Below are 15,675 nucleotides of genomic sequence, written 5' to 3'. Positions count from 1 at the left end.
TGGAGTTACTGTATGGTAATTCACTTATGGTACTTGTTTGCCATTTCACAACTGCAACTTTTTTAAATATTCAAGACAAAGCAAAGAGCATCCATCGGAAACAATTTCATTTTTGTTTTATTAGAAACATTTACAATACATCTTGAATCGTTGAAAAAATAACAGAAACCAAAACTAATATGGCGCAGATACAATAATAAAATGTCAAAAATGATTCACAACATGTGCTAAGAAATAAACCTGCAATATCACATGCCTCTTGCGGGCATGACACACTGTAACAGTTCAAAGAAGACTTTTTTTATTTTATCAAAGTGATGGCCAGCCACATGGCAAACCCTCTCTCACTGATCACAGAGAAACCAGAAACTAAAGCCAGGAGATGCTGACCCAAAACTAATGCACAAAGACCACTATAAGACCGGTATGAAACACTTCTACGTTGCCGGGAGAATCTGAAGAAACACTACCAAAGACAAACTGTCAGACTGCAGTGGCCCCTTCAGAAGAGGACAACGTGAAGGCCGGAAGGTCATTTCAGTCCCCATGCTTCAGTCAGTGGTGGCGGAAAATATACCGTCCTGGCATGTTGAATTGTAATGACAAATGTTCACTTTTAACTACCTAGTTTTCAGATTTAAATAAATACATTTTAGGTTCATCCATATGTGAAGGAATGACAACCAAGCTTTCCTCCCCTTTTATAGAACTGTGATGAGAAAATGAAAAGGACAAAATACTGAGTGTCACAAGGGGACTGAAACGGTCTCTCTTTGCTTCACCTGAAACACTTGTCCTTTTTTTCTGTTTCTGAAGGGGCGCCAACTATGAAAATCTACAAGGAACAACCAGCCCCAGACCCCTTGTGTTAAAACCAAACACATAGCATCTGTGGTGTTTATCCAGTCTAAGTGACCATACAAGATACATGCAAACTAGTACGGATATGAATGTGTTGGTGTGTGTGTGGCTGGTTACCATAGATCTACTACACAGTGTGCCTATGTGCTAATCTATTGATCACTCAGCTCAGTTCCCACCCTGTCATGTTTTCATGAAGAAATTTGAGCCCAAATGTTTAGGTAATCCTTCATTAAGGCTTTGATGATGTCCTCTCTTGCCTTACCAATCACAAAGGGTCCCAAGTAGTAGACATATGAATGTGTGTGTATCTGTATACGTTACATGTGCCCCTGCGGGACACCTTAATCACTCGTTCTCAGCATTGTATTCACAACTGAAGCTGTGTTAGCATAAAAAGTTAGAGATTAATAAAAGCAAGTTAAGACTCCAGAGGAAATGTGTAATGGGGCCAGTCAGTATGGGGTTAGTCAAAGGGGAAAAGGTAAGCAGGCAGCATAGAGAACGAGTGCTGATGCAAGAAAAAAAGGTGTAATTGAGGCATGGAATTGATGCTCAGTGACTAAAATACCTCCAAATCCTAAAAAATATTATATTATTTTCTGTCATAATTCCACTGTGAATGCACTGGTGTTCTTTGAAATAGTGCATATCGGAAGTTAAAATATAAGCTATGGGGAACCCACATCAACTCTTATTTCATTTACAATGAAATATAGTGGAGGCAAGTCCATAACTTTCATAAATAAAACTTTTTTTTTCTTTACCGTTAGCAGAAACCAACTTTCCTGTGTTTAGAAATATATTAACTTTTTGAATTTTTAACTAAAAAACACATTTCTTGAGGTTACTCATATGTTTTCTTCATTTTAAGATTTTCATAAATAACATCCAGAAACTGACTTATTCCCCGTCTTTCTATGAAATAATAACCCATGTTAGCAAAATAGATTTAAGAAACTGTAATAGTATTATTATTTTTAAGTTGCTTTCTATAAATGTATGTGGATGAACTCAAATATAGACTGCGATGAAACCTTCTCACAATTTATTTTCAGCTCACTTAAAATGTATAAACCAATAGGTAAAAGGAGTGCACTGGTAATTTATTTTACATTCAAATGCATTACTTGCTCATCTTGTGATTATGATAGGTCGGAATAATTGCTTAAGTGCATCAATTTAAAGGATTTCCTATCACTCCTTGAAAGGGGTGCTATTATTGTTATACATAATGCATAAAGAGTTGTACATTTGTTAAAGAGAAGAAAACTGTTCAGAGTTTCTATGGTTACTTTAATATATTGTAAAGAACACTAACAATTGAAAAAAATGGTTAATGAAATAGACATCCCCCTAAGAGTTATCTCACCGCCATCTTTGTTTCTCCACTAAAGGAAGTGGAGTACTTCATATTCTGGTAGAGTGGGTGCATATATCAAGCTATACCTCATCTTATAAGACAGTCATTATTTGAATTTCTATATCAATTACACCTCAAGGTAAATATATGGAATTAAATATATGTCCATCTTAATTTCTTTAAAGCTATTTATACACCTTGTGGTTATGTTGATGAAATATGTTAATGCCATGGGATCTTAATTTTACTGTTACTCTTATGTACTGTACTGAACTTCAACTATCATACTTTGACATGGTGAATAAAGTTAACTATAAACAATATTAAATGAAAACCACAGTATTGTTTTTTTAAACTCTAACAAAGCTACTGCAGGGTATTTGTGTAATCTTAACAACTTTCTTATGCATTATTCAACTATTGTTCAGTCTGGGGTCTTTGAGACGAATCTAGCCCTTCAGCTGCAATTCAACATGAATTTGAACAGAATTGTAAACAAATACATATCTCTACCCCTTCCTTTTCTAATTTAGTATGTTTTCCTGCCCCATTCTGAAGAAACATCAACTTTCCAAGACAAGTTTAGCCTTTTCACATTAACAGCTGTGATGATGAAACAAAACTTATTGACATAATTATTTATAAATCTAAGTTGGCAATAATACCAATATAAATACAACGTAAGAGGGTGACGCATTAAGATTGGTGTCTTTGGGCAGTGATTGGGTAGTTGATCACTGAAGCTACTGTAGCATAAAACAAGACCAAACTGAAACAGGATGTCTTTATTGAGACAAGCTCCATTTCACAGATATTGACTGAAGCTTGTATGCTGTACGACTTTTGACAAAACTATCACTAGTAGGTTATTAAAAACAAACGCTGATTATTATTGTATTGACCTCAGCCACCTTCATCAATAAATCCAAACTATGATAAGGGTGAAATGTGTTAACATTCGTAGAATTGTAAGCTTATGATCAGCAATATAATTCCAATCGATGTCCTCGAACCTCTCCCAAGGTTTTGTTCTTTGGCTACCTTTTGACCTTTTATTTTAAATCAGCTAAAAGCTGGATAATGACAACTACTTATAACAGACAGCATAAAGAAATAATTAAATTGTGCCATCAAATCAGTTACAAAACATGTTTTGGAACCAATCTAAAAACTGAAATATATTCTCAAAATATGCTTATGGTAACTATAAATGTTTCTCCCTAAACATGAATAAATACAGAGTAATACATGTTAAATAAATGCTACTTTGTCAAGTGATGAAAATGTTTGGCTCAATGCATTGGGCATCAGTATACGTTCATATGGAAGAGGTCTTAGACAGATCCTATGCAAATAATCCAACCTTCTGTCTTACCATTGCGTCTACTTTAGTGTGTGATTTAAGTTGTCACTTAAACACCAATCTATCACCATAGGAGTTATGAGTTCCTGCTTTTGACAGACAGGAAATGCCTCAATTGTTCATGTTATGTTCCTGAAAAGCATTGTATGTACACTGAAAAGCTTACTTTTACAATGCAATTGGTTTCTTCCAAATAATAGGTATTGTGTTCTCAAAATTCCACAGATACTAAGAGGAACTCTTGAGGTTGCACTGGTGTTGGCACACCCTGTATTTGAGGTATGCTTGCAGTCTTATTAATATTCAATGTTAAAAAGACGGGATTAAGCAGTCAAAAATTACTAAAAGCAAGACGTAGGAAAGCAACAAAAACATGCTCTTGTGCCTGAAACCGATACTAATTAATTACATTTCTCATCCTAAATTGGCATAAATCCAGCATTTTTAGAAGATAGACAAAAATGGAATAATATCCAAATGAATCAAGGTTGTGTTATGGATGGCGCTGAATTCTTTGAACTTACTAAACTGGCTCTTTTGTTTACTGTTGCAGTATTGACATTATTGCTTTTCATCCTAATGTACATAAAACCTGATTCATCCAAAAGGATCTAGGAATATTTTAGAACACATGTCTTTACATATTTGAGAGAATGTATCGGTATATGTCAGTGGAAACATCAATACAGCCCTGTATTCATCATTACAGTATGTGGTATTGTGGTATTCTTATCTATATATTTGACTTGATGAAATGCTTAAGTGTATTAGATCCATACATATAAGTAGCCTATCGATATACGTATTTATGTTTAAGGATGAGGGGACATTATATATATATATATATATATATATATATATATATATATATATATATAAATCAAAGTAATCTTCAAAGTCCATAAACAAACAAATTCAAAATGATATTTTCACCTTGTAAAAATAATCAAAATCCCACTTATATAGCAGGCATTTGACTGGACGTAAATTACTGATATATATATACACAGATGCGCAGAATCCTTTCTCATAAAGCACAATGCAAATTTCTCCCACAGCCTCTAAAACAGTGAGACTCTCTAAAAAGCCCTCATTAAACCAGTGCAAACTCAACCAAGTCATCAGTACTGACTGAATGGATGAGAGGTCTCCCATAATACCACTACTACAAGGAATAACAATAATTATATTAGAAAAACATGAAAGGGAAACCTTACAGTATGTGCATGGCTTTCAAAATCTATGAAGAAATATTCACCATCAGCGGTCAGTTTGGTATTAATTATGTGTTTTCTCATAAGGTGCTTTACTCTATATTTTAATGTAAAGTCTTTATGAGCCTAATTTCCCAATTCCATTTAATCCCACCCAACCCGGTTGATTCACATTCTTTTCTGACAAATAGTTACGTTAAAGTTTTTTTTAAGGGGCAATACTATTGAAGGCCTACTGTATGTCACTAAACTTTCATGCCAAAGTGAAAGCAATATTAATATTTTAATACAAAATATTAAGGCTTAAAACAAAATAAAAAAGAATAGAAAATACTATATTCATTTAACAGCGTTATACTGCCTTGAAATTGTCATTGAAAGTTCAGACCAAACCACTGTGCAGTTCTCCCCATTCATAAATATTAAATTAATTTCTATATATGTCATAGAATTTAGATACTCTGAAAGTACAATTTCTTCACAGTCCACAGACAACAGGAGTGGTCTGCTGACAATACAATGGGGGAAAAGTGGGCTCTGTTGCGGCCTAGACTAGGGACAACAGTCTATTGTAACTATTCGCCATATTTTGATGGACAGAAGTTGAGCAAAAGTGTTCTCCTGAAATAACGCAATAGAGCGATCTGATGCAGTGTTAGTGGGAGAGCAGCTGAATCACCTTGTTCACCTGCCACCACCAGCAAACATGAGGCAGCAGCCTTCTAACTACCCCTTCACTGAAGACACAGAAATGACCCCTCTCACAAAGACTAGATCTGCAGGTTCTCTTTTTTTGGGGAGCAGCCATCTCTCTCTCCACCCCCAAAAGCCCCCCTCTTATCCTCCAACGGCTCTAATCCCCCTCCCTCCCTCTGAAATCCCCAGGCTGGGGCTAAGGCAGAGGCAAAGGGTGTGTAATTTGATTCAGCATGAGTGGTGGCTAAATGGGGCGTTTCCTCCGCTTTCCTGTCAATTACAATCGTCTGATTTCATTCTGAAGGCCCAGTGCTAGCCTGCCATTGGCTAAGCCTGTGTGATTGTGGTGAGTGGGCAGCTGCAGGATGTCCCATACAGACGGGAGATAAAGGGGGGGGGCTCTCTATGGAAACTTCGATCTGCGCTCGCTCTCTGTCACAAAGGCCTCCATCCAAATTGGGGTGGGGTGATGAACTCCAAGTGATCAGACTCCTCGTACTCTTAAATGATATATGTCTGCATGCTTTCAAACCCTTATCTTATTGAGAACACATGGAGACATCTAGTTCAGTGGGAAATGTCAAAGAATTGGATCTGTGTGGCAGAATTTACACTAGGTAATTACTGTATCTACTGACACTGTTGATATCCTTTCTTTCTCCAAAGTCCCCTCACTCTCATTTCAGAGCTGGCAGCCTGAAATATGCTGCTTTTTTCCTGAGTGTTGGGACAAAGGAGGCCCCTCTCCCCAGTAGGGATAGCTCAGAGCAGCAGAGAAGGAAAGAGGGAGGGGGATATGGAAGGAGGGGTCCCATTCGCCCAGCTGCACCCAGACTGGACCTTCTGTGCCTGTGACAGAGGGATGGGGCGGTCAGCACCAGGTTCCCCCGCACAGTCCGCACCTGGACCGGACAATTTGCCTAATTATCAATGAGTCTCTCCGGGCCGTGTCCAAGCACTCCGGGCCCACGCCACCACTGGGCATAGACAATACGCCCCACACAGGGAAGCAATGCATTGTGGGTCGGCTGCAGTCATTACTACCTTCAATAGCCAGCGATCGAACAGTAAGCAGGGGGGGGGGGGGGACTCCCAAAGAAAATAGAAAAAGAGGGGGCTAAAAAAGACCTCAAAGTTGAGGTCACATCCACAGTGCGCTATTAAACACCTGCTCCTGCACAGCTCTGATAATTATAGGCCTCTGAGCTAAAATACAAAGCTGCTGGACGGGGGTGGCGAGGGAGCTCTGTGGATGGTGGTACTGTATTCTAGGAGCTTTTCGCCCATTTAGGCACACTCTATTACCAATTCAGAGAACAGCTCAGTGTTTTCCTCAGCTTCTGTCCACTCTAATGGCTGACGCTCTAACTGCGCAAACCTCAGAGAGATGCCTGTCAAAAGTGGCTCTCGTTTTTGTCCTACATCGTTCAGATAACAGCTAAATTACCACATAAGACAATAAAGTGGGTATTAGTTGGCTTTGAAACTAGTCCGTCGGGGAGACGATTCTCCCAAATTAGCCAACTGGAAGAATTCCAAGGCTTTTGGCCTCACAAATGAAATCAGTGCTTAACACCGGCGAAATAAACATGCTTTTCAAGTGCCACGAGGAACAGGCATCGCTGAAACTTTTCACCAAACTGCAGTGATATTCAAGGTGTAACAGAAGTGAACATTTCAGCAATACAATGTGTAGCATTCATTCACCTCTTTGTGAAAAACGAAATCTATAAAACATATGTGCATGAAGAAAGGCGTTTGTCTGCTATTCTGTCCTATATTGTTACCATTCTTACAGGTGTTTAGGGAGGACTACCAGGTATAACAACGAGCTTGTAAAGGGATACAAATGTCAGAAAGGTGACAATGATGGAATAGTCTGTCTTTCGATTGGAACAAATTTAGACTTTCAATGACAATATCACAGTTTGTTCCATTTTTTGTTGTTGCCACATTGGGGGATTTACCTTTTCATCAGCTACGTCATTTTTCTGGATGATTGACAATCATTAATCTGACTATCCGAAACTAAGACGATTGTAAGGTGCAATGAAAGATTAAATATTTTTCCTTCTGTTTGATTTTGACTTCCTATATCATTCAGTTACAGATAAGATACCAGGGAGTTAAACTGAACCTCAATGATCACCTCCTTCCTTTCCTCCATATAAAACAACTTCATGGTAAAATAAATCTGAATCGTAAACTGTTCACGTTCCTACTACTCCGCCCACACTGTGATTCGTGAATGAAAACAGCAGCAGTAAAAAAAAACAGAAGAAATGCTAGGTACTATACTTTTCTTATAAACAAAACTTTTATAAAATATATATGTATATATATATATATATAAAAGAAAAAAGTCAAAATATTTCTTATACTTTTTAGTAAAGCAAGCAGTGCCTTCTAAAATATCTGCTTGTTTGTTTAAAATTTTCTGAGAAAAGTATAATAATAATAATAATAATAGTAAATAATTGTCAAACAAACACTGTGATAAAACGAATGTTAAAAACTGACGTGGTGTTTTTTAGGAGAATATTCGGATAGCCTGAGAGACCAGGGTGTGGCACACCGGGCACTCTGGATGGTTGAGCTCACAGATGCGGATGGCACACTCCATGCAGAAGAGGTTGTGGCCGCAGGGCACCAGGGCAGCCGTCACTTTGCTCTCGAAGCAGGTCATGCAGTCCCGGAGGATTGCCGGTGGCGAGTCCGGTACAGGGAGGCGTCCAGGGAACCCCACGCCCGAGGTTGGCTCGCTGTGGGCACGGCGGGCCTGGGCATGAGGCGAGCCAGACAGAATAGTGATGCTGGTGCCCGAGGAGTTGCCGTTGTTCCCTCCACAGGGGTCAGAAAGGCCTGGAGAGAGTCTGGTCAGGGGCAGGGGCAGGCCTCCAAAGCTCTTGGAGCGCTGCTGGGCATAGAAGGCCACCTGTTTTGGGTAGTCTGGGTCTCCCCAACTCTGGGTGCCCTCCGAGCCAAAGTAGGAGCAGGGCTTCTCTCCAGGGCTGTTGAAGTTGCCCTTGCTAAAGATTACCCCACCTCCTTCCCCTCCTCCAACCATGGCATCTGAGAAGTTCTGGCGGAAGCTACTGGTCAATGGCTTGCGCTGGTCTCCCTGCAGACCCCACACCTGCTGCAGGCGGCTCTCCAGACCCCCGGAGCCTACTGGGCTGCTGCCATCCGGCCCCAAGCAGTCATTCTCATTGTTGTGGTCATGCAGACCTCCCGTTCGGAATGCGATGTGCGCCTCGATCTCCTCACGGGCCCTCTCGGCGTTGCTGGGTGATCCCGTGATCTCGAAGACAGGGTCACGGTCTCGGCTAGGGGTGACGATGTAGGTGCAGGTTTGCTGTTGGATGCGTTTGATGGTGGAACCCTTGGGCCCCACCACCAGCCCCACCACGCGGTAGGGCACCCTCACCTGGATGGTGGTCTGGCCCGGCAGGGGCGCAGGCGGGGAACCGCTGAAGGACACGCCAAGCTTGTTGCGAGACGCTCGGAGCATGGAGAAGTGCTCGGCGGCAGAGATGATCTCGCGCCGGGCCAGGGCCACATCCTCCTTTCGGCCCGTGATGAGAAACACAGGCTCCTCGCCCCTCACAGGGGTCTTGATGTAGGTGTTGGTCTTGGCCCGCAAGGCTTTGATCTTGCAACCTGCAGAAACAAAAAGGCAAAGTTTGAAAATGGCCAAGGTCACAATGAATTCAATTTTCTGTTCAATTTTCAAATATAAGGAATTTGAAATAGCTGAGATTGTTACTACTACTTGGTAATACAAAGCTTTTTTTATGTTTTCCTCTTCTATGGAAACAAAGACAGAATTGATAGTTGACCTTTGACATACCTTTTTAAAAGATGGCAAATTTTGGTCTAAAATGCTCGCAACTTCAGAGTTTTTAGACAGTCCAGAAATGGTCACCAGTCTTTATCCCCTTTACAACATTTTACAGTATTACACTTTTTTTTTTCCATTTCTGCATTGATTATCATTACTAAGTCGCATGTTTTCACATGGCATCAAGTCTCAATCGGCTGTACAATCTGAAATAATTGAAGAGACTGTAGACGTCAAAGTATTTTTAGAATACCCCTTTATTTGATTTCCTATGTACAAACATTGATAAACAGATGAGATATTGTACCTGTTTCCAAAGGACATCAGAACTATTCTGTGCTATGGCTACAGTTATGGATGCATTCAACAGTGTTGCCACGAACAACAAGCCCCTCCCCTTGAACTGACAAGTCTGGTACCTCCGGCTCACCCATACATCATTTTTGGGTCGTTTATTGCAGTGCATTTGCTCTGTTTTTGATCAGTGTGTAAAGGCTGACTATATTAAGTGCTTTTAGCGAGATCCTAGATCTGAGCGAGTACAGGTGAATGCTATTTCGTGTCAAATTACCTTAAGTCTCTAATACTGAGACGTTGTAATAATACAAAGAGGGGAATAAAAAAAAATGTAATTGTAGAGTAGGGTTGTTAAGAGCACTTGAGGTCAAGAGGGATATGGTAAACACAGCCGTACTCTGTATATTACACCCAACAGGAAACGGTACGTAACGCCCCACTACGGCAGCCTGTGGTGACATATACACGCAGGTGTGCAGCTACCGTTCTCATTCTGAAATGCAAGTTCATGTTCCACCCCTAAGAATCCCTGAGTGTCTCCCCTTAGCAGGGTCTTTAAGAGGCGTATGTATGTCCGTGGTCTGGTAACAATAACTATCAATTTATTCAATGGTCAGGTCTCAGCTCGTCTTTCTGAGTAGCACTAGAAATCACAGCACACCATTACATCAGTAGCCTAAATGCACTTTACTTGACTTACTTTATTAAATGTTGTTTTACCAGGGACAGTGCACAACAATCAACATTACTGTAAAAGTGCCAGTTTTAGTCAACCTGCTTATTTTCAACTGCAGTCCCTGGGCAGGGACTTTAGCAGTGTGGATCAAATGTCATGATCACCTCTAACCGAGGGAAATGTGCTCCCCTAATGCTACTAAATAGCCCCACTTACTAGGGCACTAACTTTCCGAAGCCTGGATGGCACTGACTGAGTGACTCAGTGAGGCTCTAAGGGCCGAAGAGTTCAAACTACATGTATTATTTATTTATTGAGGACGATGGCGGTGATGATACTAGTCGGGGTTCAAGCATGATGGTGTTAGATGGAACACTCAAGCTTTATAATAAGTATGATGGTTATAACTCATGTAATAACCACAACGTTATTATATTAAACCATGTGTTAACTTAGGATAGATGTACGTTTCTGTGATCCTTTGTAGCAGGAAGGTGAATAGATAGTTAAGTTGAGACCAATAGGCGACGTAAAACTTACAACTATGAACAGAGGAGACAAAGAAAAGTACTCCACTGGAACCTTTACAATTTCCTTCAGGCAAATGACAAAGAGCATTCTAGATCATTCCACAACTGTATGCCATGTCTGTCATTTGGAGAGCATGCTTTCCAGTACTGTGTGCATTGTTAGTGGCGCATGCACAGCAAACCCACCCTTGACCTAAAGTCGTAATGATACAGCCCTAGACGACACAAAATCATCCTCCAGAATCAATTCAAATGACTTTGACAAAGGACAAAACGCTAATATTTGCCTCTCCAGGACAGGACATTAACTTGCCAGATTCACCAGGCAGTAGTCGACCCTGGGAAAGAGGGCGTTAAATGTGAACTAACTAACGAGACCCTGAATCAAAAGGAGCTCATCCCAAATCCCCCAAATCAGCACTTCTCAGTCAACACAAAGCCCTCTGCTTCACTTGTGCTCAGTGGATCCACCCTCCGGCTGTCTTCAGTTACCCTATTAAAACACTTCAGAGTAACGACAGGAGACGCACAGGAAGATGAGGGCACTTAACGGCACTACAAAAACCAGATCCCCACCTCTGTGGAAAAATGGAGTTGAAGCAAATGGTCTCTGTTGCCTTGGACCCACTTGACATTGTGGGGACCTGTTAATTTGTGTAACCCCAAAAACATGAATTAGGATTCACTGGCTGAATTGGTTTCCCTTACCTACCACCCCCCCCCCCCCTCCCCTCCCCTCCCATTAGGTAAGGGGGCCCTTGGTTTGGGTGTCTGGGTGTGACTCCCTTTCAGTGCCCAGTGCCTCTGACCCACCCATTTATCCTTGCTTGTCTAACCAACCCCTCTGTATCTTTTGGACTCATCACAACAGAGCCACTCAACAATAGGTGCAGTCAAACAAAAAAACAACGTAGCACAAATAACTAAATAAAAATCAACAACCTTGAGCTGCTGGTTCTGAGAGTTGGACAGGTTACAAGCAATCTGGAGAATCAATATATTTACAGTCTGATAAATAGCCATTTTGAGTTGATCACAATAACAATATGGGCAATAGGTTTTAAAAAGGCCACATATTTTGTTATTATTTGTTCTTATCTTATATCAGAAAATAGAAGAACCACACAACATTCAACTCGACACGTTGGTTCAACTTCTGGCTGAGTCACGCTTCGATTCCTATGATCATAGGAATAACACTGCCTAATAATGTACCCCTCCCCTCACCCCCCTCTCACTTTCACACCTTTGTTTGACAGCTGCTGTCATTCAAGTTCATGTTGAGGTCTTCGACAATTACTCAATACACAGATATATCCATCTTAAATCTGGGAATTCACTTTTAAACTGCTCAAGAAAATAGAAAACAGAAACACTTTTGCCATTGTCTAATTGTGTCACTGGGGCAGTCAGCAACAAAAACAATGAACATAATTAGAATTTACGAAACCGAAAACAACAGCTTGAAAACGCCAATCGTTACTCAAATACAAGTTATATTCACAATAAAGAGAATAAATCATTTGTAAACATTTCAGGACGAACGAGATTCCTCCGTTACCCGTAGCACGTTGCGGTTTTTTTTAACAGTCTCGCGCGTTCAGACGACAAAGGAAGCAAGTGCTATCCCTGCCTGAAGTGTGCGTCTGTGAGCTGACATTGATGGCTGGATGTAGAATAATGCGCCCATGAGGTAACGGTTACAGTCCTGCTTTGTGTCTCCCCACATTTGAAATTTACTAGACGGACAATAGAACCGAGCCTAGTTGCAACAATGTTGCAGTTTCTGCCACTGTATGTTAACTTGAAACAGATTTGTTACCATGGTCAAAGAGTGGTAGAATACAACAAAAAATAACACCACTCCCTTTTCTATATCAATAACACCAGCTAACGTAACAGTTAGAGCATTATTAAAACACCCTACAAACTACTGGGAGACACATTTAGCTCAGAACAGCAACATAACTTTCAATAGGAACATTTGGTTGGAATCTTTACCTTGTCTCCCCACTATTTCCGCCACATGTTCTGAGCTGGGCACGGGGACGCATTCTGTTATGTTGCAGCCTCGTCCTTTCGTCTCACTTGAACCCTCGTACAGGACACATAACTTGTTCTTCCCTTGCAAAAGCCCTGTGTCACCACCACCTCCGCCAATATTATTGGTATGGTTGTGATGGTTATTGTTATTGTTACTCCGATCCTGTACTCCCGTTCCAGGAGCCCCGCCACCGTCCTCGCCTTCACCAAGCCCCAGTAGAGACAGCTGGCCCAGCGCGACCCTCAGGGCACGGGAGTCGTCTTCTTCCTCGTCGGGTGGCACTAGGAGACCTTCGCTTCCGAACCCGGAGCCGGCTAGATCCCCGCCGTAGCCCCCATTTTTCTCCATGATCCCTGCTAGAACCAGCAGGCTAGGCATGGCTAACAAAAGAGTGTGAGACAAAGACAGGGGAAAGAGACTGGAGAAACAGCACCCGTGCCGCCTCCCCGCCCCCTCCTTCTTCCAATTCTCCCTCTGCGCTAGTCCCTCCCATAGACCGGCCCCTCTCTCTGCCTGCTATAGGCCTACTTGCGATACAGTATTCTCCCAGCTCTAGGCAAACGGGACACAAGGCCGTCTGCACCGAGAGGGGCTAGGCAATGTATCACTCCACCCCGTCTGGTATACAGTCCCCTCCTTGCTGAGACAAAAAGAGCCGTCCTCCCGTTATACCATTCCGTCTCAGGTTCCCAAGCCTGTGGCATCTCAGAAACCAACCCCCGCGTTTTTCCCCACGTATAGAAAAAAACTATAAAAATATCTCCTCCACCTTTTCTTTGTCCATATCAGCCATGCGTTCGATCCAAGCCACGCTACTCATTCCCCATCCCTGCAATGCAAGACCGCAACGGTCTTTGTACTGTATGCTACTTACACAAGGATGCATGGACTATAGCCTAATAATTCCCCCTCAATAACATGTCAAAAGTGGATCCATTTAGGATTGTTTCCCGATTCAAGTGACTATTTGGGCACCAGAGTGTACTGTTTTGGTATATTTCCAATGTTGTATTGTCTATGGTGGGACGCACAGCAGTAGCCTATGGAGGGATGGATGGACTTTGGATGGAGTTTATTTGTGGAATCTTAACGACTTCGTTCACCGTATGGGGAGGATTTGCGTTATTCTTACTATCGTGAATGAAAGAGTTAAGTGACATTTCGGGGGTCCGCCCACCCCACTCGTCGTGGGTTGCGGCAGGTCACCGCGTTGTTGTCTCGGGCGCCGTTGCGCATGGGGGCTGTAACGTAGGAGGAGGGGGTGAGGAGGAGAGGAGAGGAGAGGAGAAAGGGAGTTGTCAGACAGGCGTTGCAGACCCTGTGCAGCAGGGATCTTAAATAAGGTCCTTACATATTTCCCGTAAGCAGAGCTCTTGCTTGCAGCATTGCTTGCCTGGCGCGAACAAAGAACCGCGTTTGCCTCGCGAAATCTACATACCAAAATGTCCTCTAGAGAAGCCACGCCTGGCGGCATGGTTGTATAATAACACAAAGACACATGTGCTTAGTAGTAATAATAATAATACAAATAATAGTACAATTAATTAATTAATTCATCTCCAGTGTTTTAATTTAAACGGTCGCCAACGTCTCATTTCACAAGTGAGCAAAACAAACTCTCAATAACTCTCAATAGTGAAATGGAGCGGAACAGTATCCTATCTTTAATGTAGCCTATAGTGCCTGTCGCGGGCGCAGTGTGGGTGCGCATGGCAGGGCTGTGGCAAACTGTGGGGGTAATCACTGTGCTTGCTCTCTTACCAACGATGATACGGTTCATTTGATCGGTAATTGACTGTTTCCATTACTTCTGACTGTGCATCTCGCATAAGCAATTATGTTATCTTCCTGTTTCTGGTGTCCTTCGAACTAACTGTGGAAACCTTGACGTTTGTCACAAAAGCCACCCTCAAATGGGTGATATGTTCAGCACTGACAAAACTATAGTTAGCCTAACCGTTTATGAATATCATCGGACGATTTGATGGTCTCTTTGTATTCTCATGGGGGGATATGGTTTGGCTGGACTGGTTTAGACATATTATCTGAGGACTTGAACCCCACTGAGTGAGTTCAATTAATCACTTGTCACCATATACTGTATGTGGCCTTGTCATGCATTACATTACTGATAACAACAACAACTCTCCTTCGTTTGGGATGTGACAGACTGGGTATGTGATCAAGACAGTCTGCCACTCATTTCATGGGCACAATTCCCTATACAATAACTATACCTAATAATGTGGTAATAGAGCAGGAATACGTGTTCATAATGAATGTTTAGCCTAATACATTGATAAAAACACTCATTTATAACCATGATGATGTTTATGCCATAATTGTTTTTACAACCATTACAATCTGAGTATGTTTGAAACTGAGAAACAATTACTGAATGAATAATTGTTGAATAATTTAATTATATAGTTATATGCCATTTATTTAGCAGGGACAGTTTGCATGTATCAGTAAATGTTCCAGTGTTCACATCAATGTACTGTAAATGTGCCAGAGTCTGCAGATTAGCACATTTTTTCATCCATAATCTCTGTAATTAGTAAATAGTTAAATGAATCCCTTGTAAAGACATTTGATTGAAATCCCCAAACTTTCTCTTCTGTTCACATGAGACACTGACTGAGTCACTACAGATGAGTAGGCTATGTCATGTGTTGAAAGACATTGTCACAACAAAGGTCAGTTCAGGTGCACCTGTGCATAATCATAGTAGAGAGTCTAAACTCTCCCAAGGCTGGCCCATGAGGAGAGGGGAACTAATATGTACAA

At 41.5% G+C, this 15,675-nt stretch overlaps 1 protein-coding gene across 1 annotated transcript; it reads right to left on the bottom strand.

Annotated features, from left to right (window-relative positions):
• Positions 1–94: 94 nt before the first annotated feature.
• LOC110514930 (RNA-binding protein MEX3A) lies at positions 95–13,800 on the bottom strand. The gene is made up of 2 exons (XM_021594059.2): positions 12,843–13,800; positions 95–9,157 (listed from the first exon to the last, which is right to left on the bottom strand). Exons 1-2 carry the CDS (start codon positions 13,261–13,263, stop codon positions 8,028–8,030), a joined length of 1,551 nt encoding a protein of 516 aa, XP_021449734.1. The 5' UTR covers positions 13,264–13,800; the 3' UTR covers positions 95–8,027.
• Between the last annotated feature and the right edge of the window lie 1,875 nt (positions 13,801–15,675).

Source organism: Oncorhynchus mykiss, chromosome 3 (assembly GCF_013265735.2).
Source record: "Oncorhynchus mykiss isolate Arlee chromosome 3, USDA_OmykA_1.1, whole genome shotgun sequence".
NCBI classification, from domain to species: Eukaryota; Metazoa; Chordata; class Actinopteri; order Salmoniformes; family Salmonidae; genus Oncorhynchus; species Oncorhynchus mykiss.
The sequence above is the reverse complement of the archived record's forward strand: the minus strand, read 5'-3'. Positions and strand labels throughout refer to the sequence as shown.